Here is a 24,626-nt window from a genome sequence, read left to right on the forward strand (position 1 = left end):
TGCGATCGGAAATCTCAGGAACAGGAGCTGCGCAAAGAACAAGCGTCGTAAATGACCGTTGCCCATAACTGGCGTGCTGCCGAGGCTGCACTTGATATACAATAGGTTCCCGCACTGATGTATGCGGATGAACTAGTGGTACCAGTGGGCAATGCAAGAATAATTCGCAGAAACTGGCCAATATGTGTGGCAACGCAATGGCAAATGTAAACCTTAAATTTATTACAAGGAAATCGGGAATTATGATCTTTACTGAGGAGACGAGTAATTACGTGGTATCAATTGAACGGCAAGTGATACCCATAGTCAAGTAATATAAGTACATCAGCGTATACACAAACGAAGGAAAGATTTACTCAAGCACCCGCCAAGACAATCTGAAAATAAAAGGAAAGCGGAATGCAGCAATAATGAAACTCCAGCACCTTGAGGTTACAATACATATGACGTGGTGCGTGGAATATTGAAAGGAGTAATGGTGCGAGCGATCACGTTCGCAAATGCCATTCTGTGCTTAAAATGGGATAATCTTTCATGATGGGAATTTCCAAAGATCAGTAGGCCGGTAGGCTGTGGAGGCCGAAGGTAAAACCACTATTGAAGCATTAAAGGGTGACATAGGTTGGGCGTTCTTCGAAATCAGAGAACTGCAGCGCAAAATTTGTTTTGAAGAAAGGCTCAGGAACACGGCTCAAAATAAATGGCTAGCTAAAGTGAACAAGTATATGTACTTCAAAAGCGTGGGCATCTAATGGAGGAAGAGGTCAAGAAAGTTGGCAGCCAAGTACAGGATAATTCCAAGTGTAACTAGACAACCAGGATTCATCAGAAAGAAAGTGAGAGAAACAGAGAGAGATAATAGGCTGTAAAAAATGGAAATGAAAACAGACCATGGTCTTTTAGAAGAATGAGAAGAAAGAAATGAGAAGGGGAGATCTGCGCGATAACACGAAGAGCAGTGCCTCGCTATTAGAGGCGAGCTCGTTGCCTAAGCACAAGAAACATACCGGGGCAAACTTTTGCAACATGATCAGGCATGTGTATGCTGCAGCAAAAAGCCGTAGATCATTCAGAAAATCATCATGGCATGCGAAGGGATTCACCCAATGAGACCCGTAACTAACTTACACCTTCAAGAAATACTTGGACTTAAAGTGGACGCAAATATCAATCGCTCAGCACTCGATATAAGCAAGAGACGATTAGACTACTGGTGGAGAAAAAAAAACAGTCGACAGATCTATACAACCGGATCCGTTAAAGGCATAGGTGGCGCTACAATCAAGGTAGACAGAAAAGATTTCAGTCAGAGAAAAAACATTAAGGAGATACTTCCAAATATGCTAGAATAAAAAAGCATGTATATAGTAAAGCTCAATATTTCAAGCAGGCTGGGTGACCGTTTGTCGCCGCCCCGTGTCAAAGGGGCTGCCGTTAAATCGTCGTTCCTCCACAGCAGCTTCTCTAGGGGAAGGAGATTGCGCTTTCGGCGTTGTGTCACATAGATTCAATAAATACAAATACCTTCGTGTGTGGGTTAACGAAGGCAATGGATATCTGGAAACACAGGAAAGAAACAATAATAGTAAAGCGGTACAGAAATGCGGCCATATAAAAACACAACAGCGCTATGGGGATCCAATAGGTACGAGGTACTCCGGGGTGTGTGCAAAGGTGTAATGATTCCACGACTTGTATTTGGAAATGTGGTTGTTCAGTCAACGCTGCAATGAGGACTCGAATGCAACCAAAGATGAGTGGGGCGCCTCGCATGGGACGTTCACGGGAAGACTACAAATGAAGCTGTGCAGGCTGATATGGGCTGGACAACTTTTGAGGTGAGTGAAGCCTAAAGTAAAATTGATGCTAAAGAGGGCCTGAGCAATAAGAAAGTAAATGAGTTGCGAGAGTGTTCAGGCATTGGTAAAGGAAAAACACTGACTCGTAGTGGAAGAACTATGAACCATACCAGCAAGTGTGCGACCGGTTTAGTAAGCAACATGGCGACAAAGAACGTAAAATGCAAAGTGAGAGAGACTAAGACAAGCTCACGAGTGGCGGCAATGGAAAAGAAACCCGTTATGAGTTACTACCTTAGAGGAAAAACAAAATCAGTAAAAAAAACAATTTAATGTGAGTCAAAGGAATGTTCTTCACTTTTCCAAGCGAGGTCAGGATGCTTTACAATGCGTAGCTATAAAGCGAGGTACACCAAAGAACAAGAAGCATGTTTTTGCTCTGGTAAAGCTAGGGAAACGATGGAGCACGTTTTATTAGAATATGAAGATGTCTACTGAGCTGTCGGTTTAGGCTCCTCTGGCCTCTGTTGGGTGCAGGGATAGCAGGAGGAAAGTGAACACGACGGCAATTAGCAAGAAATGATTGGAAGATTGGCGGCAGAAAAGTGGGCAGACCACAAGCAACGGAGGCGTATAAAAACAAAGTTCCTAGTAGTGGCTCAGAAACTCTGCTGGCGGGAATCCTTTGAGTATGTCCGGTTTTTTTTTTTTAACAGACGTAAGCCTTTATGCGACAAAAGAACACGAGCTTGGAGGCGGAACCCACAGCCCCCTTTCAAAGCAGACGCGCATAGCACCCATTCATCCGCATGCTGACTCAGCAACAGCACCCGAATACGAAATCCTTACCGCTTCTGCCCAGCTGCAATGCTATCAGCTGGCAGAAATGCAATTGGGTGTTCACTAACGCACTGTCCTCGATTCACGCTGCAAAAGGTGGAGTGGTAGAGGAATGGCGCAGGCAGTAAGTATTTGGCTGCAAAAATAGTGATTTGCGTATTAAGGAATTCGTGGAATGACTGCGTGTTGTTATTTCACAGACCCATGGTACATAAGAACCGTCTGTGTGCCCGTTCCTTCATGATGCATGGCTTTTCTTGAGGATAACAAAATTCTCTATTCCGTCAGCGTTGTATTGCTAGCATCCAAAGAAAGGACTTGAATACTGGAACGTCATCAACGAGTGCGTACCGCTGGTAACACAGTGGCAAAGGGAATAAATAGGAACTTTCTCGCACGTTATCTGCACGCTTGCACCCCAATTCACACTCAAACTTATGACCGTTCTATCGCTTACGTATCCAGAAAAAGTTGACAAGCACTTTAGCGTGTGTTAAAGAGGATAAACGTGAAAGCCTGGGCACTCATCATCATCATCATCATCATCAGCCTGGTTATGCCCACTGCAGGGCAAAGGCCTCTCCCATACTTCTCCAACTACCCCGGTCATGTACTTATTGTGGCCATGTTGTCCCTGCAAACTTCTTAATCTCATCCGCCCACCTAACTTTCTGCTGCCCTCTGCTACGCTTCCCTTTCCTTGGAATCCATTCCGTAACTTTTAATGACCATCGGTTATCTTCCCTCCTCATTACGTGTCCTGCCCATGCCCATTTCTTTTTCTTGATTTCAATTAAGGTATCATTAACTCGCGTTTGTTCCCTCACCAAATCTGCTCTTTTCTTATCCCTTAACGTTACACCTATCATTATTCTTTCCATAGCTCGTTGCGTCGTCCTCAATTTAAGTAGAACCCTTTTCGTAAGCCTCCAGGTTTCCGCCCCTTACGTGAGTACTGGTAAGACGCAGCTGTTATACACATTTCTATTTAGGGATAATGGCAAACTGCTGTTCATAATCTGAGAATGCCTGCCAAACGCACCCTAGCCCATTCTTATTCTTCTGATTATTTCAGTCTCATGATCTGGATCGGCGGTCACCACCTGTCCGAAGTACATGTATTCCCTTACCACTTCCGGTGGCTCGCTACCAATCGTAAACTGCTCTTCTATTCCGACACTGTTAAAGATTACTTCAGTTTTCTGCAGATAAATGTTTAGAGTCACTCTTCTGCTTTGCCTCTCCAGGTCAGTGAGCATGCATTGCAATTGGCCCCCTGAGTTACTAAGCAAGGGAATGTCATCAGCAAATCGCAAGTCACTAAGGTATTCTCAATCAACTTTTATCCCCAATTTTTCCGAATCCAGGTCTCTGAATACCTCCTGTAAAGACGCCGTGAATAGCAATGGAGAGATCGTATCTCCCTGCCTGACGCCTTTCTTTATTGGGATTTTGTTGCTTTCTTTGTGGAGGACTACGGTGGCTGTGGAGCCGCTATAGATATCTTTCAGTATATTTATATACGGCTTGTCTACACCCTGATTCCGCAATGCCTCCATGGCTGCTGGGGTTTCGACATAATTAAACGCTTGCTCGTAATCAATGAAAGCTGCCTACAAAGGTTGGTTATATTCCGCACATTTTTCTGTCACCTGATAGCGTGAATATGGTCTATTGTTGAGTAGCCTTTACGGAATCCTGCCTGGTCCTGTGGTTGACGGAAGTCTAAGGTGTTCCTGATTCTATTTGCGATTACTTTCGTAAATAGTTTGTAGGCAACGGACAGTAAGCTGATCGGTCTATAATTTTTCAAGTCTTTGGCACCTCCTTTCTTATGAATTAGGATTATGTTAGCGTTTTTCCAAGATTCCGGTATGGTCGAGGTCATCAGGCATTGCGTATACAGGGTGGCCAGTTTTTCTAGAACAGTCTGTCCACCATCCTTCAACAAATCTGCTGTTACCTGATCCTCCCCAGCTGCCTTCCCCCTTTGCATATCTCCCTCCTCAGCCGGCCCTCCTCAGGTCTAGGCTAATTCGAGTTCTTACCATGCTATGGTCACTGCAGCGCACCTTGCTGAGCACGTCCACATATTGTATGATGCCAGGGTTAGCGCAGAGTATGAAGTCTATATTATTTCTAGTCTCGCCGTTCGGGCTCCTCCACGTCCACGTTCGGCTATCCCGCTTGCGGAAGAAGGTATTCACTATCCTCATATTATTCTGTTCCGCAAACTCTACTAATAACTCTCCCCTGATATTCCTAGTGCCTATGCCATATTCCCCCACTGCCTTGTCTCCAGCCTGATTCTTGCCTACCTTGGCCTTGAAGTCGCCCATCAGTAACGACTACATTAATAAGCAAGAAAACAAGATACTGCAGATTCAGTGTACCTGTTAGGATCTATTCGAAGTCAAGTTTTTGTCAAGTCGTCAATTAAATACTGGTAAAGTAACTGCGATATATACAATTTGTCTTATTTTCAACAATCCAACATGTCATCTTTGGAAGGTTAGATTTGCTTAAGCACCACATAGGTCACAACCTTAATGTCATGTAATTTTTATGCATTACACTGTTTACAAACTATACCGAAACGCAAACTGCACTTAATTTATATGCACGCTGCGAGACCAACACAGTAACGTTTGTTGAGCAAGGAATGGTGTGAGGTGTATGCAGATGGATGAATGACGTGCTCATGTACTTATTTATTTATATACCTCGCAGGCTGCAAGGTTGGAGTATAATGCGAGGGGGAATAAAAAGTTGTTACTAAAGGAATAAGGGCACAACATTAAGAAAAAAACAGCAAAAAAAGCAGTACCAATACATTGCACCAACTAGCCCAACGTGTTTTACTGGCACAACATTATACAATACATAACAAACAATAACAGAAAAAATTACTGCCCATGCACCCTGTACAGATGGCAAACCAGCGAAGCAAAAATTTGCGGCACCGGTGTTTATCACTGGGTTAATTCCAATGGTTTATTGAAGTCTTTCTATATAATTGGTTATGTCTGTGTCTCTTAATGAGGTTATGCACACATTTGGCTGGGTTTATCTCATTGTTTATTTGGAATGCCACACATTGCACTTTGCAAGATCACCATCATGGAAAGTGCAATGAGTGGCTCATTGTGTAATTCCAGCGGTTCCAGCAAAGTCTTTCTGAATTATGTTACGCATTTATGTTCAGTAATGTGTTAATCATAATGTTTATGACTCGGTTATGCACTATAGTTACCAAGTGACACATCGGGGCAGCATATTTCATTTAATTAAATGCCGCGGACACATTATCGAACCTATTGGGAAGTCGGAGAGAGACTGCTGCACGCACGCTCTGTTGCTAGAGAGAAACAACGTCACTATCGGTCTAGCCAATAGCCCACCACACCTTTGCTGCGAGATAATAATGACATCATGATCTTGTCTCAACCCCGTCCCCCTCTGTGTTCCTTCCCTGCAATAATACGTTGATAAATGTATGTTTGAAATTCATAAGCATTTCTATGTCGACCCAACAAGAAATTTCTCCGTCCATCGTGCAAGACGAATGCAATGGCTCACACCCCTACACTAGGTTTTTGGGATCCGACCATGAGTGTTATGCCTAGGCATATACAGCTTCACTGTAAAAAGAATGAACACCTTTCTGCTAGAGACCAAGGCGTACTAACAAATGAAAGTTTATTGATCATGCCGAGTAAATGCTGGTTGACAAGCAATAAATCGAAGTTACACAAAAAGCAGAAGCAAAAACTGATGTGTGTCCATGCAGATCCACAGAGAAAGCGCATTCATCTCTGAAAGCGTAACAGAGGCCATGCTGACAAGATTCTCCCAGTGTCTTTGCATCTACAGCGTCCATAATTTCTCTAGGCAGCCGATCTCCACAGAATGCTAGGTTCTTCCTCTACAATGCACTCTCCACATCTGAGCGTGCATTGTAGAGGAAGAAGCTAGCATTCTGTGCAGATCGGCTGCCTAGATAAATTACAGAAGCTATAGATCTAAAAATGCTGGGAGAATCTTTTCAGCACGGCCTCCGTTAGAAATGGGTGCATTTCCTGTCAGGAAGCGCACATGAATTTTCGCTTCTCCTTTTTGTGTATGTTCGGTCTATTGCTTGTCAGCGAGCATTTACTTGGTGTGCACATTAAACTTTTGGTTGTTAGATGATCTGGATTTTCTTGTTCGTCCTATGTGTTCTCTGGTGCCATTTGCAGCCAGGCTATTCATTATTTTTTTAGACTGCTACAAGTCACTACAATGGCCCTTATGGGGCTTCTTTGTACCTTATAAAATCTTTTATTTGGCCAAAGTAGCAATAATGTATAGTGTGAAGCATTAAGAACAGGGTACGCTAACATCTAATGAAAAGGTTTATTGTGAAAATGCAGTGATCTATAAACGTTACCAGAAAGTAGTACAGCAATAAAACCTGATAAAGACTAGTGCTTGACGAAACCAAACATAAAAGCAGGAAAGGGAGAAAATACATATAGATATACAAGTCCAGGGAAAGAACATTGTCATCAAGTGTGCAAGTGGCTACCTTCCAGGAAACTCATTTTTTTTCCAATGTCATGGAACTGGAAGAATGTGCTTGCATAAGCAAGCAGTCACTTCGTCTATTGGAATAACAAGTGTTTCTTGAAAGGTGCTGGCATGCAGGATTGGCAATTGTAATGATTCTTTTCCTGCACTTGGAATTTTTGTAGTATTTTCTTTGTGTAGCATTTTTATTTGTTTGGCTCCATCAAGCACCAATTTTTATCTATCCTTCAAAAATGTCTTTCTTTTTCTCGGGAAAACAGGGGGAAGACGGGAGATGGAAGTTCAAAACAATGAGCAACACGAGAACAAGGTGAAAGTAGGAGTCAACGTTTCCACAACTGGACCTTGAAGAAGACAAGTCCGCTTGTCGAAACGTTGGCTCCTGCTTTCACCACTTTCTCGTTTTGCTCATTCTCCTTCTTTTCTGGTAATTTGTATAACTCACTACATTTTTACAAATGAACCTCAGTTGAAAGTTAATCCTCATCCATCTCAAGTATCATCCTGTCGATACTGCTTCATGCTGTGCACTCTTGCAAATTTTTTATTGTGTGTGTGTGTGTGTGTGTTTGTGTGTGTGTGTGTGTGTGTGTGTGTGTGTGTGTGTGTGTGTGTGTGTGTGTGTGTGTGTGTGTGTGTGTGTGTGTGTTGTATAACTCACTACATTTTTACAAATGAACCTCAGTTGAAAGTTAATCCTCATCCATCCTCATCCATCCCTCCATCCTAATCCTCATCCATAACCAGTGTGTGTGTGTGTGTGGGTGGGTGGGTGCAGCGGTGGCGTAGAGGTAGAACACCCGCCTCGCGTGCAAGAGGTCCATGGTTCGAATCCCGCTGCCGCGCAATTTTCCAGCGGATTAAACAAAGAACTCCGCGTGTTGATAAAAATGCATAAACAGGCCTGGAGTGTGGCCTGATCCCGGTGACCAGAACCGGTAACGCGCGCACTCCCTCACAAGAGCAGGATTGACCACCCTGGTGCAGTACTTGGCCACGACGACCTCCTATATGTACACAACAATCAAATGACCGTGGTTGTTGAAGTATGCGAGAGGCCTTTGCCCTGCAATGGGCGTAACCAGGCTGATGGTGTGTGTGTGTGTGCAAGCGTGGATTTGGATGTGAAATCGGGCCCTTGGGCAGAGGTATAATTCTTCTCCTATGCAGCTTTATGAATTCATTAACTATAGTGCAACAGAAATACGAAGGACATGAATGAAGTGAACACACAGAGCGCTTCCTTCTTGTCTGTTGTCTATCTGTTGCACCTTAGTTAATACGCACAAACTCATCCAGTTTTCAGTTATTATGTCGGGCTTATAAGCCCGCTTGTGTCCTGGAACATCTGCATGGCTATGTATCCTGTAATCTAATTTTTGGCAATGTGCGTACAACTCGCGTGTTAATCTCCTGATTTTCCTGACAATCTTTGTGATGTGCAGGCCCAGACAGTCTCTGGTAAATACATGCAGGGTGTTGTGCAAAGTGTGATCTCCACTACAAGTGCTGCTTTGATTGCTTTCAGTTCAGCTTTTCTAGATTTAGGATTACCTGGAATGGTACTCACATATATGGGGTTTAGTTTTATGTAGTGTCATAATACTGTTACACTGCTATTGCCACATCAGTGTACTATGTGCGCCTGATGTTTGCTTGCATATTCGTGATTAGCAACCTCCTCTGTGTGTTTGGCAGTAGCATAGTCTCCTGGCCTAATTTTTTGCCCCCATATTTCATGGTATGGGCCTGTTGTGTTTCAAGTTGAGCTGCTCCCGAGGTTGTTTCTCAAGGGAGGGGTGGTCATCCTTGCATCTTATGTGCTAGCTGGCATAGTATCTTGGGTTCTGAGCACTTGAGGCAAAGAATTTGTGCTGCAGGCTGCAACTCTACTCTGTCTAGGTGCTTGTTCGTTTATTCTTTCTCACAGAGGTCTTCAAGCATGGTACAGTTGGAAAGACCTGTTATTACTACCCGATGCCTGTATTCGATGAGTTGTCTTTTTTGTGTGCTGCTGGTAATTCATACCGTACCATACCTTGGACACAAGCACAGCATCTGCGATTTTCTATAGTATCCACTCGTCCACCCCCATGATTTCAAGATTATTCTTTTCACCAGGTGTAGAATTTTCGTCCAGGCATGGCATAATTGTTTCACCCACATGCTGGCTCTGCTGTCATGGTCTTACACTAGCTGAGGATTTGGAGATGTTGACTTACGGGTACGTTTCTCCAGCTATTGGGAGCCCAATGTGCAATCTGGAGCAGTTCTTGATCCTATACTTTTTTTCTACGACGATGTAAGCCAACTTATCAGAAAGCGAGAAGCCAGGCTCGCCAAGAAAGTTTGCAGTGTTGTCGAGGGCTTGTTGCATCATTCTTGATTTCTGTATAAGATAGCTTTCCCATAGACTGTAATACACCATAGGCTGTAGTGTCTCTTGTAGTATGCCTGTGTTGTTGGTGGGTGGGCCAAATGTACCTCCAACTCTCACCTGGAATTTTCTGTCTTTGAGAAAGTTACTGTTTAAATGCTCTACCAGAAATGTTTTTGCTCATTGTTCCTCTTATTAGAGTTGCATGAGGTACTGCTGCTAAAAGCCTCCTCACTCTCTTCCTTCTTTCATGAGCAGTATTACACAATGTCCTGCAATAAAGTTGCTGCTGCTGGTGGCCCACTCATATCTGCCAGAAGGGACAACTCTTGAAAAAGGTTTGCTTTGTGCTATGTGTGCGATGTAGTATGAGCATTCATGCCTTGACATTTATACATCTGTATAACCAGCTTCCTGACAGAGTACTTGCTATATCTGAGTATGCTTACTTGCGCAGTACTGTTGAACAATACATGTTGATGCAATGAATATTTACACACTCGAATTATAACGAAAGATGGTTGTTTTACATTTCTGCCCTGTGCTTTCTATTGGTGTTAGATTTTGTGTAAGCATGGCTCCCTATGCAATAGTATTTTTAAGTTTAAGGGTTCAATAAAAGGTGATGAACTAAATTTAAGTGCAAGAGCTTTTTTTTACCTATGACTCCCATCGAAATGCGACTTCCATGGCTGGCAAATCAACCCCTCGTATTGTGTTATCAGCACAATTCTATAGCCACAGTGACAGTTGAATAAATTGAGGAACAATATTTTTCCCTATAGATTTTTCTTATTGCCTGTATGTAAGTAAAATTTGGAATAAATTTGTCAATGAAAAAAAGCCCAGTTTGCGGGTCCTATATTGAATAAAGCACATATTGTCTATAATTGAAATACAGAAATTTGTTCTAAAATCCTCGGGTGATGTGTTCTTGCAAGTAGCATGGTATTTCATTATTTATAAAGAGTAATCACAGCAGGTAGCGTTATATTCGTTTAGACACTAATATATGTGATCACGAACTTATTAGAAACATGTAAGGCATGAATGTTTCTCCACACTTGATCAGCTGTGAACGTGCAAGAATTGCTTGTACTGGCTGAAGTGACTGACTTCACTGCACATTTTTGATTTACTTTTCTTCAGCGTGTCGTTTTCTACTGTTTTATCCCCACAAGAACAGGCCGTTTGCCTGCTTTTCGCATTGTTGCACGAGTTTTACATGACGATGCAGGAGGGTACGTTGTCACTGTGCCACTATAGCAAGCAAGTAATTTCCCTAATCTACTAGCTGTAGAGTTAATTACCTTTCAAAGCAAACGTTAATACAGATGCAATAAGGATAGAAAGTGCGCAACATAGTCAATGTTTATTGGTTTCTGTGCAAGAAAAAAAATTATCCAGAGAAGAGGTGCAACTTAATGTGCATGTAATATTTTATTGAAGCCACGCATTTAATGCTATCGTAGCAAATTCATTGCGATAGCCTACACTTCTGCTCTGTCATATTTAATAAGAGGTAAGATAAGTTTTCAAGATCCATAGGAAAATTAACGCTTGAAAACCGACAAGAAAATGCAACTGAACGGTACCGCGTTCAGCACAACGTTGAAACTTCGCGTACTTTGCTGTCTTGTCATTTGCCCTTACCTAGGTTGAAATAATTCAAGCTGCTCCGATAGCGTGATTTCTCCATGCTACTGAAAAGAAAATTGTGACGACCTCATCGTCTGGTGGGGATCGAAGACCTCTTAGTACTGACAACTCGCAAAGGCGTACGAAGCAAACGTGAAAATGCACTTCATTTGCTGCGTAGCGTGTCATCAACCGCTTAGAAACGGGAGAATGGAATCTGCAGTACAAGTTTTTTATTCTCCCTTCCCGTACGTACCGAGTTCGGCAATCCACGTCTCCGCGCATGGGACTTGTTGTACGAGACGCCATTCTTCAAAACACAGCGGCGAAATAGCTCCGCGATAGCTCTCCGCGCCATTTCGACGGAAAATCGCAGCGATCGCTGCGACGGTGCGATTGTGCGACCAACCTGTTGGTCGCAGCCGAAAATAGGCGGATCGGCACTGCAACTGCGATTTGCATCGCAAACAACGGAAATCGCACTTCCGGTGCGACGAAAATCGCATCATGTGAAACAGGCTATACACGTCACACGCTGGTACCGCGGACTGGCCTCAGCTGACACCTCATGACACCCTGCCCCCCCTCCCTCGGAAGCGTTGATGAGATGGCCCACGCTGTGGCGGATGCCGTGGCTGCCGGCGACTCGGCACATGCGCAAGCCGTTTCCTTGTGCTCCACTTTCCTCCTCGAGCGCCCTCTACCACTGCGCTCCGCGCTGGCTTTCGTCCTGTGCTCCTTCGCTCGGTTGCGTCGCGGCACGCCGCCGGTCAACCCAGGAACGGGAGAGCTGCGCTCTAAGAAGCACTACCTCCTTGCTACTCCATTCGCAATTATTTACGTTATTTCCTGCACAAAAAGGCTACAGACGAAGGTCGTCCTCACATGCAGTGCGAAGGTTCACAACTTTTACACCTTGTTGCAACAAAAACACCTTACTCGTTGGCCAACAATAACTTTCCCCACTCTTTAGGAGAACAACAAAAAGCTGCGCCATCTGTTTATTAATTCTACGAAGGGTGAGTTCTTAATTCTTGTTTCTAAATTCTATGCTTTGAGCATGAAAGTGCTAACAGCGAGAAGACAAAATTACGTAGGCTCGGCTCACGTTCATTCGCGGCGGTGACAACGACGGCGAGTATGTTTCCGTCGAAGAAATACGACAGCGGTGTCCTCGAGAAGAGTTTGATGCTCAGGGTGTACGAGGTGCTGAATGCCTTGTTCTCGCTCTCCCGGATGCGCCCACACTGCTGGTCCGGATCGTTGGCGCTGGTAAACCGCGTGATGATCTGCGAACACGGGAATAGGCTTTCAAGCTCTCCTTGCGAAGCCACAATAAGGTGCAAGCAATAATGCGCTCGCTTGCATAATTAACCTATGTGTTCCCTCCAAGAACTCTTGACTTCAACACGCAGTGGGCACTCGTAACGAAGGGAGAGAAGCTTTTTATTTGTGTTTTTGTCAGAGTTCCAATTTGAAAATAGGCGGCTAAATGAAGCAAGAAGTCGCGGCTAATTGACGAACAGTTGTATGGCATCAACGAAAGTGCGCGACTGACACTCTGCGAACACTCGTGTCGATATTATTTAGCATCCTACTCCTCAAAAGATGTTTCCTGTATCACGCGCCAATTCAAAGCTTTTCTGATAGTCGACTGCGCCAGCCGATAGAAGAAACTGATGATGAATACCAACTCAAAAAACTAAGCGCGTGTTTTTTTTATTTTTACATGAGTTAGATAAAAATTAATTTCTCAAGGACCAAAGAAAGGGGCTCCGTATGCCACTGGTGTCATTACACGAGGTCGTGTGACACACGAGTTCATGTGACTATGAACACCGTATAAATGACTGAACTCGAGCTAAAACTGTGTCCCAGCTATCCAAATTTGCTTTATATTTGAAAGTAGCAATCGTATACGCGAATTCCTATGGTAAGCTCTCAATCGCTCGGTTTTTCTTGTGAAAATTATTTAAGCTGTCACTGTAGCAAATGTATGGTGCTTTTTTTTCAGATAACTGTGTCTGCATGTCGCGAGGTACGGCGGATGGCACTGCTGCCATTGTGTGAATCGGAGCATGGCCACAAGCGACGGCACGATGTTGCGACGCGAAGTGTAATTGCGAGTGAATTCGGGGCTTTAAAAATTAGAATATTGGGTTTTACATGCCAAAACCACGATCTGATATTGAGGTCCGCCGTTCTGATCCCGCGACCTCGTGCTCAGCCACCCGACACACCAGCCACTGAGCAACCACGGCGGGTGCAATTGAAATGGTCAAAGGAGTGGCAGCCCGGGAACCTTGCTTTGGGACAAAAGCATGCGCAACCACCGCTGCCGCCACTCCTCACCACTCGAGTGCTCAGGGTCATCGAGCGAACTCTGTGTGTCTTTGGTCGCATGGCACGAAGTTTGTTTACTCGCTAAGCGCATGTATACAACAAGTTACACAACCTATAAAACTCTGCACTTTAAATAGTATCTAATACCTTATAAGGTTTAATACCTTGCTATCGGTGTAAGTGCTTGACCTTTCTATCAAAACTGGCACTAATAAAGCTAGCTATCGTTGTCGTGGATTTCTAACATCCGTCTGTAACGTGCCATATTCTGAAAAAAATGCGGAGAATGTTGTGTTTATATGGTAAAAAAGTGCGAAAATCCAAAGAAAGAAAGCAGCTCATATCGCATTCAACTGCACAACCTTTTGAGGCTCTCTCAGTTTTCCTGTGAGGCGTCGGTTTGTACTCTGTTCAGTGAACATCTATCGTTAGGCACGCAAAAATAGATTCATGTTCTGAAAATTTTTGCACAAGCCTGTCACATCGAGTCCACACTTCTAACAACATTAAGCAAACTTGTTGACATTTGCTCCAAGCTCTTCCGCTGGAGAGACTAGCACTGCTATTGCCACGATATGGGTAGGATCACGTGACAACGCCTGGCTGTGTCTCTCACAGTGGAATTGAGTGGGGAAAAACATGTTCAGGCAATTTTTGCCGTTGCTGCGTTTTACTGTGACGCATGTAGCCGCTAATTCGGGCGGATGTCTTTCCCATTACGTTTATTCGCGGAATGGATCTGTCTATGAATGTTCCCAACTTAGTGGGCTACAGTTCTGTGCTCCGGTGTCAAGAGCACGTTGCCAAAGCTGGCGTTGCACGAATATTCAAGAGAAACGACGCGGCAGTAAGCCTGCGATTCGAGATACTAGCATTACGCACAGCCGCTCAAGCACCCACCTCCACGAGCGATATTTTAAGCACATATTGTTAGTGTATAAATATGTGTAAGTGCGTACAAGATGACACGACACAAAGCGAATACAAAGCCTGCGTTCGTTCGCCATACATCGTTTTACGCGGCTAACGGAGGGATACAAGCTAAACAACGGACATCAAGGCACTTGACGCATGGTTTACTTAATGGCAGATCCATTCTGGACGTCCTTTGCATTGTCATGAGTGCGCTGCCAACCACCGGTACCAAGCGGCAGAAGATTTATGGGTGGCTCTTTTAGCTAATCAACTAAATTTACAAGCTAGCATCTCTTCGTGATACAGAATAAGGAGCTAAAGGAAACAAGTGCGCTGACTCACCGTTGCGAGTTCTATATTGCAGTAGCATGCAAAAAAACGAGTACAGAAAGATAGCACCCTTTAGAAATCTGAGGGCCTTCTCTTCAACGTAAAGTTAAATCAGGGGTTATACGTGCCAACACCACGACGTGATCATTAGGCACATCATAGCGAGCGATTCAGTAATAGTTTGGACCACCTGGGGTTCCTTACCGTGTACCTAAATCTAAGCATACGGGAGTTTTCGCATTTCGCCCCCATCGAAATGTAGCCGCTGTGGCCGGGATTTGATTCTTCTCAACATAAGGCACACCTAAAGGTAGAGAGACACGAATGACTTGGTTAAAATTCTGAAGTCTCCGATACTGATAGTGCACGAGCCGAAAAGGACACCGAACAACGAATGAAAGCAAACTGCCATTCCGTGTGTCCAGTGTTCACTGCTGCTCTCGCTGCGCCGCAGTAAAATGACTTTCGCGGCCATTGGACAAGTTCAACAAAAGCTGCAGATTGATTGCGTCACACAACTCTGACAAGAATGTTTAGTTTGTTGGTATGTGACGAGGCACCGTATCCAGTGTGGGAGTGTTCCCACACTGTTCTTGACAGTTAATTGGGTCACGTGGTAGCACTGCAGAAAACTCAGAAGTGTTCTAGAAACTATGTCCACGCCTGATTAAATCGAAGACCTGTGATAAAAACATGGCCGTCTACCTAGAGGGTAGTGCTTCGGTGTAGTACCGATAGCCTGCAACGGCGCGCTGAAAATACTTTAACAGCGAAGTGCCCCAACAGTCAAGCGAAAACTGGCGACTGTATTGCCAACACGTCTGCGCGTGATCAAATTGAGCGCAGGCGGACAAAGCATGCTATCTTACCTACATCTGTCCTGTGTGGCATCCTGCTTTTGACGGAGTGGCGACAAGGTAAATATACCTCGTAGCGATGCTTCCGTAGGAGCCCATACGTTCAAACCAGGGTGGTTCATTGGTGGTTCATGGGGCTTAGGGCCATCCGTGTAACCAGGGAACACTTCCGGGGGAAGAAAAAATGATGCAACGCCATTTTCGTTAAAAGAGAAGCGACGCCACTTTGTTCTTTAAGGCGCGAAATTTGTTTTGGTGGCCTGCAATTAGAGCTCTATATTCAAGTGCCCCGCCATTCAACTTGATGGGCATTTCAAACTTTCAGCGCGGAAAGCGATGCAGGAAAAGTCCAGCCATACGGGTGTTGAAATCGCATCCTTGCACGGAACCTACTTTCTTTGGAGGCCGACTAAAGCTTTGAGTGCAGAGTTCTGGTGCTATCGCCGGACGCCAAGCCCGTCGCCTGGCGCAGTCAGTTGCACAAATGAATGAATGTGATGTTTTTTATTGGCGCAAGGACCAGGTATGGCCAAAGTACGCCCAGCAAGTGTTAGCGATTTCGCAGTGGAGTGATGGATTCTATGAAGTTGATGTGACGTGATTGTAAAGGGGCCTAAAAACAGTCACTGTAAAGTACGTAAAATGTACGTCTAATAAGATTAAGGCGATGACAAATGACGTGTTATAGGAGCATTAGCGTTCATTACGTAGTAATGATACGAAATATAAGATATGGAAAAGCAGTGATTTGGGCTTGTTAGTAAGACATCATGAGGCTTATAGCGCGTGAAAAAGATAAGGACGAAAGTTAGACGTGACACACACAGACGCTAACTTGCAACCATCTTTATTTCGAGCAAGGGACCCATACATATATACAACTTTTTGGCGTACATCATACATGCGCAGTTTGCAAAAAAAAATCTTTACACTCCATTGCGCAGGTACGATAACTCTTTGCGGGAAAGGGCAATCGATGGTGTTGACACACAGTTATCCCCAAGCCTTTCAATCATTTCTGCTTCTATAATTTCGCGAGTTATCCTACCTCGGGCTCTTCCCACAAAGGAGCAGTCTCTGTACGCTGGAGCACATGTCGAGTGGTCACCATCATCCACCCCGGCAACAGTGCACCTGCAATGCCTGCAGTGGGCGTCAAGGAACCCACCCCGCTTTTCTGCTACATTATCCCGATGTTCCTTTAAACGCTCGTTGAGGCGCCTTCCGCTTTGCCCCACGTAGTTCTCCCGACACTTTAAAGGAAGGCTGTAAACAACTGCTTCCACACATTCAAGAAACGGATTCTGGTGTTTCTTTTTGCACGTGGGCTTATCAGAGAGGCCTGGTGTGGTTAGTCTGCACAGACATTGCAATTTTGTAGAACCTGAAAACACAACCCTAACATTCGCACGTTGATATATTTTATTTCCACGGCCTATCGCACCGTTTAAAGAAAATCCACGGCCATATATCCACGGCCATATATCCATGGCCTATCGCACCGTTTAACGAAGATAGGTCAACGTGCGAATGTTACGGTTGTGTTTTCAGCTTCTACAAAATTGCAATGTCTGTGCAGACTTATCACACCAGGCCTCTCTGATAAGCACACGTGCAAAAACAAACACCGGAAACCGTTTGTTGAATGTGTGGAAGCAGTTGTTTACAACCTTCCTTTAAAGTGTGGGGAGAACTACGTGGGGCAAAGCGGAAGGCGCCTCAACGAGCGTTTAAAGGAACATCGGGATAATGTAGCAGAAAAGCGGGGTGGGTTCCTTGACGCCCACTGCAGGCATTGCAGGTGCACTGTTGCCGGGGTGGATGATGGTGACCACTCGACATGTGCTCCAGCGTACAGAGACTGCTCCTTTGTGGGAAGAGCCCGAGGTAGGATAACTCGCGAAATTATAGAAGCAGAAATGATTGAAAGGCTTGGGGATAACTGTGTGTCAACACCATCGATTGCCCTTTCCCGCAAAGAGTTATCGTACCTGCGCAATGGAGTGTAAAGGTTTTTTTTTTTGCAAACTGCGCATGTATGATGTACGCCAAAAAGTTGTATATATGTATGGGTCCCTTGCTCGAAATAAAGATTGTTGCAAGTTAGCGCCTGTGTGTGTCACGTCTCACTTTCTTGTCTTTTTCACGCGCTATAAGCCTCACAATAAGATATGCACGTCGCTAAATTTCACTAGAGCACCACTGCCTTGTTAGAGCCCTTGACACACAAGGGCCTGGAGGCATGTGCTAAACAAATCAAGTATCACAGCGGCATCCTCTGGAAAGAAGATGCGCTACGAATTTAATGGGCTTATCATAATGGGCTTATCAAAACATCATGTAAAATTGAGGGCTGCTTTTCTGTTAAAAAAAACGGTTCTTTACCAAGAAACATAGCTGGATGAAGAGGAACGCAATATTGATATACAAGAGGAAAATGTTTCTTTTCCTCAGATTCGGCTTTCGGACACTTCAAGAGGACGTCTAGGATGGTCAGCCTCTCACCACATCGACCACAGGTTGGAGGTTCATTTCCAGTAAGGAGAAAATTGTGGGTACTAAATGTGTGCCTTATTCTGAGACGACAGATAGGACATCTGTTCACCGTGATTTTGTTGGGGAGGGCCAAAAACCTAACTGTGGCTTCATAACCTGCAGTTGATTATTTCTGCGTTCCACTTGCGCTGCCAGTGTTTTCGCAGTTTCTTTCGCAAGAAAGGCTGCAGATCCGTGACAGGGACAGCAGCCGTAAGAACAACGGTTAGTGATGTAAGTGATTTGGCCATTTTATCAGCTAGTACATTACCTTCGATGCCTCTATGGCCAGGTACCCAGCACATTACTACATGTCTATGTGATAGATAAATATTGTGCAAGAGTGAGTAGAGTTCATCGAAGACAGGATTTGTATGCGTTTGTAAAGAAATGAGTGCTTTTACAAATCTTAACGAGTCTGTGAATATGATTGCTCTGTCAAGTTTTAGTTTCTTGATATGTTTTACTGCAGATAGTACTGCATAGGCTTCTGCAGTGAAGATACTTGTTAGCGGGTGCAGTACGTCAGATTTAGAAAAAGACGGACCACCAGCAGCATAAGGTAGACCAGCATGTGGATTTGACTCGCCTGTGTAGAATTCGGAGCAGGAGTACTTCGAGTGAAGTTCACGGAAATGCATAGCGATTTCGAGGTCAGGTGCGTTGCTTTCTGACCTCTACAAAGGACACATCGCCGTCTATCACCTGCCATTCCCAGGGCGGTAATAGCTTAGCTGGAGGCATTAGGCGATGCTCGAGAACTGGCACATCCATTTCTTCGCTAAGTTCTCTTGTACGCAGTCGCAAAGGAAGTCTCATAGAGGGTCTATTACGAAAAGTTGTTTCACACGTCAAGTCGTTAACTGTTGTCAAACGCGGATGCTCTTTATTAGAGCACACTTTGAAAAAAAAAAAAGATAGGTGAAGCTGATGTATGTTCTTTGAAAATGGAGTGGTCACTCATATGACTCTACATATAGACTTTCGACAGGGCTTGTTTTAAATGCGCCAGTGGCCAGGTGGATACCCAGATGATGAATGGGGTCTAACATCTTTAGCGCACTCGGTGCGGCATAGTGATATACTACGGCACCATAATCTAATCTTGATCGAACAAGGCTCCTGTAAAGATTCAGTAAACACTTCCTGTCGCTACCCTATGTTGTGTGGGATAGGATTTTGAGTAAATTCACAGTTTTTAGACATTTTGCTTTCAGACATTTGATGTGTGAAATGAAGGTAAGCCTGGATTCAAGTATAACACTTAGAAATTCGTGCTCTTTCTTGAAGGAAATTTGTTGTCTGCCCAGTTCTACATAAGGATCAGGAAACAGGCCTCTCTTTCTTGTAAAGAGAACACCAGAGCTTTTTGGGGGGTTGATTTTCAATTCATTGTGGTCTGCTCAGTTGGACACCTTGTTCAGGCCCTGCTGTACCTGGCTCTCACACACTGTAAGGTTGCACGATCTGCAACCTATTTGTATATCGTCTACGTTGACGGAATAAAAAATGGCTGGTGGTAGAGAAGCATTAAGTGTGTTCCTCTTAACGATAAAGAGTGTGCAACTGAGTACGCCTACCTGGGGTACATCGGTTTCTCATATAAAAGGTCGCAATAATACGTTGCCAATTTTCACGCAGAAGATACGATTCGACAAATAGCTTTCAATTATTTACAACATATTTCCACAGATCCCCATTCCTGACATGTCTCGCAAGATCCCGTAACGCCATGCTGTGTCATACGCGTTCTCCATATCGAGGAATATCGATAGGATACTTAAAAGGAAGAGGTCTGGACAACGACCAAAAATGGCTCAAAAGAGTTATTTACGTTTCGGCTCCCCCACGGGAGCCTTGAGAGAACCGTTTTCGTTTACTTTGATTGTGACAACTTCTTTTTTCTTTTTTCCAGGACTGGCACGACCGTGAGTACGCGGCGTGCTCTCCATTACAGTTTACACAGTGGAGAGTGTTCTCGCAAGATTCAGAGGTATGTTCATAGGTACTGCATTTGGCACAGGTTTGGCGGTCACGGCATCTCTGTAAACCGTGGCCGAAACGTTGGCATTAGAAACATCTTAGGGGATTTGGCACATATGGCCTAAGACGAAGCTTGATGTACCCGGCCTCTACAAACCCTGGCAGAACACTTGAGCCGAATGCCAGTATCAGGTGCTTGGTTTTGATTTCTTTGCTGTCGCGCGTCATCTTAATTCATTTGACGTTTATAACATTCTGGTCGCTGAAGCACTCCAAAAGTTCAGCCTCAGTGAACTCCAGCAAGTCATGGTCCGACACAACGCCCCGGGTTGTGTTCATCCATTGGTGCGGCGTTACAATTAGTTGGGCTTCCCCAAATGATACTAGTTTTGGCGATTTCTCATACTGCTTCTGATCGCGGAGCTCCAAGAGGAGATCACCGCTGGCCATAACCTGGACTACTTCAGTCAATTACATCAAACACTTCAGTCAATTACTTCGCAACAAGGAAGGCAGAAATTCTTCGAACGGGTTTATCTGATTTTTCAGAATGTATGACATGGAAACGGGGTAAGGATTCTTTCTGGCGACCAAAAAACGGGAAAACTTCATCGGTGCGCCCTCTTTTCTGACAGCGATCAGGGAGTGGAAGGAAGCAGCTATCCATAGACGAATGTGTAGTTTTCGGTAATGCTGCCAGCCACCCACCATGGAGCGCAACAAGGGGATGCTTCACGGACTGTAAAAAGAAATCCTGCAAACGCCAGCTGTACGTTAACTCTATAACCGAATATGAAATAACCTAGGTTGGCTTTTCACACAAGGTTAACCATTGCTGCCTGGAAAAATTGGAAGTACAGGCAAGCCAGGAGAAGACAGAAAAGGTGGAAAGTGAGAGAAAGACGAAGGTTGTAGAGAGAGAGAGAGCGAGACAGGAAAAGGCAACTACCGATTCCCCCCGGGTGGGTCAGTGCGGGGGTTGCCGTGCACATCCGTGCCGTCTATGTGAAGCAGAGGCCGAAGAGGTGTTTTACCTCCACCAGGGGGTCTAAAAGATCCGAACACCCGGCATCGGCTCAGCCCCCAGGATCCCCCTTTCCCCAGACACGGCTAAGCCACGCATGGTTATACGCGGCGGTGTCTAACCCTTGTGTGCCCCTGTACCTGGTGTCGCAAACACCAAACGCCTGCTGACGCAGTCGTTATTTTCATCTGCGTCAGCGGGCGAAAATAAATAATTATCTGGCGGTCGTAACACCCTACTTTTGACTGAACAGGTTCAGAAGCGACGAGGCTTTGAACCTGTTTAGACAAACGTCGACAAGCAAAATAGCACAACGAGTGAGGGGGCGTATTCTAACAGGTGAACTTTCCGAGCGCGCCTTTCTGCACACTTCAAGAGCTGCATTGCATTGCAAGTCTTAGCGGCGTCAACGTGACATCGTCTTACGGTGGGCGCTGACGAAAGGTATCTATTGATAATAATAACAGACTTGTCTTTCCTTTACTCGTGACATATATATATATATATATATATATATATATATATATATATATATATATATATATATATATATATATATATATATATAATTGATTGGATATGTTATTTTCGTTTAGTGAATCTAACGGCGTCCCGCTTTAATTAAAACTGCTTTTTTCCTAATGTTTGTTCCCTCCAAACATAGTCGCGCTTCAATTGCTGCTCCCATAACCACGCTTGTTGATGTCGGTAACAATATGTTCTGCACTGCTTTTCGCCCGAAGCTTCGCAACCTGTTTGGATTGACCTTGGCGGCGATAGTTGAGAGAGCGCCTCTGCGGTATATCTGCGATCGCAATACACGCTACTGCAGTGTTTGTATGCAACGCCACAGTTGTATGTTTAACGCCATGTCGTACAGGAGCGCTTGTCGCGGAAAATCTGCTGTCGGACGTCGTCTCGGCAAAAAGATTTTCGAGTCACACATACCCAGGCCGTTCTTGTGACGCAGGGTATTCACTGAACTAACTGGATTTCTCAAGCTAAATTAGGTAGAAAAATCGTAAACGGCGACTTCCACACATCCTGCAGACAAGATAGCTCTCGCACTGTAATTTGAATATGCGAGAAAACGTCATTCTTTTACGCTAAACCTCCAAGAATCCCCTTTTCCAGCGTTTCTATGATGCACAGATTGGACACGGCATCCGCCATTTGCGCACGCCGGCGCTTAAATATTGTTACGTGTAGCTGATGTGCAAGTATATTTACAATATATTTACACGTAGACCAACGGTGGCAAAGATGGCGACTCTATATCAAGCGGGGCCAGGTCGTCTTTTTTGTCCTCAGTGCAGCCACACTGTGGCGGCTGTTCCGTAGCATCACCCCCGGCAGTAGAAGCACCGTCCCGGTGCTTAATCTACGCATCCGCGGCGAAAGGTGTGTGGTATGGCTTCAGTCTCGCCACGTCAACGATGTCACTTGCAGCCGACGATGGCGCTGAGAGGTTGGCGGGGATGACTTCATACGTGACATCGGTCACTTGTCGCACCACACGGTATGGGCCAGTGTAGCGCGACAGCAGCTTTTCGGAAAGGTCCACACGTCAAATGGGTGACCAGAGAAGCACCAGAGAACCCGGATTAAATTGTACGTCGTGATGGTGGCAACCATAGAGGCGTCTCCGATGCTCCTGCGAGGCCTCGAGACGGGTGCGGGCGAGCAGGCGCGCGTGGTCGGCGAGTGCGATCGCGTCGCAGGCGTATTCAGTGGCTGAACGTGTGGCCGAGGGCAACAAAGTGTCTAAGGGCAACGCGGGTTCTCGGCCATATAGGAGATAGAAGGGTGAATAGCCGGCGGTGTCGTGACACGATGAATTAAACGCGAACGTCACATATGGTAAGTGAAGATCCCAGTCGTGGTGGTCGGTCGTGACGTACTTCGAAAGCATATCGGTGATGGTCCGGTTGAGGCGCTCCGTGAGGCCATTGGTCTGTGGGTGGTAGGATGTGCTGAACTTGTGCTTAGTCGAGCAGGAGCGGAGGATGTCCTCGACGACTGCCGATAGAAAGCTGCGGCCACGGTCAGTGAGTAATTGGCGCGGAGCACCGTGCAATGATGTCATAGAGCAGAAAGTCAGCAACGTCAGTAGCGCAACTTGTCGGGAGGGCTCTGGTGATTGCGTACCGCGTAGCATAATCAGTAGCGACGGCGACCCATTTATTTCCGGAGCCCGAGAGAGGAAACGGTCCAAGAAGGTCTAGATCAACACGGAAAAAAGGTTCCGGTGGGATGTCGATCGGCTGGAGACATCCAGCTGGAGGTGTGGAGGGCTTCTTCCGGCGTTGACAGGGCTCACAAGCGGCAACGTAGCGGCGCACCGAGCTGGCGAGACCCGGCCAAAAGAATCGACGGCGTACACGGTCGTATGTGCACGAGACGCCCATGTGTCCAGCCAAGGGAACGTTGTGAATTTGTTGGAGGACAGTCGAACGCAGGTGTGATGGAATTACGAGCAGAAGGTAAAGGCCGTGTGGATCGAGATTGCAGCGGTATAATGTCCCCTCCTTAAGGAGAAACATCCGGAGAGAGGCGTCGCCAGGCGTTGACTCCAAATGGTCGATGAGGACTCGTAATGAAGGATCGCGGCGTTGCTCGTTGCCGATTTCAAGCAACTGGGACACAGAGAAAACGCAAGCCATGGTGTCCGCATCAGGCGGTTCGTCGACGGCGTAGCGGGACAAACAATCGGCATCCTGGTGCAAGCGTCCCTTCTTATATACCACGGAGAAGGTATATTCTTGCAGGCGTAACGCCCAGCGAGCTAGACGTCCCGTGGGGTCCTTGAGCGAGGATAGCCAGCAGAGCGCGTGGTGATCAGTGATGACACAGAAGGTGCGTCCGTACAAGTATGGACGAAACTTCGCAACAGCCCACACAAGAGCCAGGCACTCGCGCTCTCTGATTGAATATTTGCGCTCAGCGGGTGATAGAAGTCGGCTGGCATAGGCTATAACGCGATCATCTCCACGCTGGCGCTGTGCTAACACTGCTCCTATGCCATGACCACTGGCATCAGTTCGAACTTCCGTTGAGGCAGATGGGTCGAAATGGGCCAGAATTGGGGGCGTGGTAAGGAGAATAGTGAGCTGCGAAAAAGACGCGACATGGCTAGGTCCCCAAGAAAATAGGGCGTCTTTCTTCAAGAAGTCGGTAAGGGGACGGGCGATGGTCGCAAAATCCTTCACAAAACGTCGGAAATAAGAGCACAGCCCTGCGAAACTACGAACGTCCTAGGTAGACTTCGGAACAGGAAAGTTCGTAAGGCCCGAATTTTGTCCGGATCAGGCCGCACGCCTCTGGCGCCCATGAGGTGTCCAAGGACGGTGATTTGGCGGAAGCGAAGTGACATTTTGACGAGTTCAACTGGAGACCGGCGCGGCGGAACACGTCAA

General features: G+C 45.6%; 1 protein-coding gene across 2 annotated transcripts in view; it reads right to left on the reverse strand.

Moving 5' to 3' along the window:
* LOC135918435 (uncharacterized) overlaps positions 1-24,626 on the reverse strand; it is a 72,950-nt gene that overhangs the window by 14,809 nt on the left and 33,515 nt on the right. For both annotated transcript variants that reach the window (XM_065452078.2, XM_065452077.2), the window contains exon 3: positions 12,332-12,512. In XM_065452078.2, coding sequence (XP_065308150.1) covers positions 12,332-12,512 — 181 coding nt within the window. The remainder of the gene's footprint in view (positions 1-12,331; positions 12,513-24,626) is intronic.

This window comes from Dermacentor albipictus, chromosome 2, assembly GCF_038994185.2.
Source record: "Dermacentor albipictus isolate Rhodes 1998 colony chromosome 2, USDA_Dalb.pri_finalv2, whole genome shotgun sequence".
NCBI lineage: Eukaryota > Metazoa > Arthropoda > Arachnida > Ixodida > Ixodidae > Dermacentor > Dermacentor albipictus.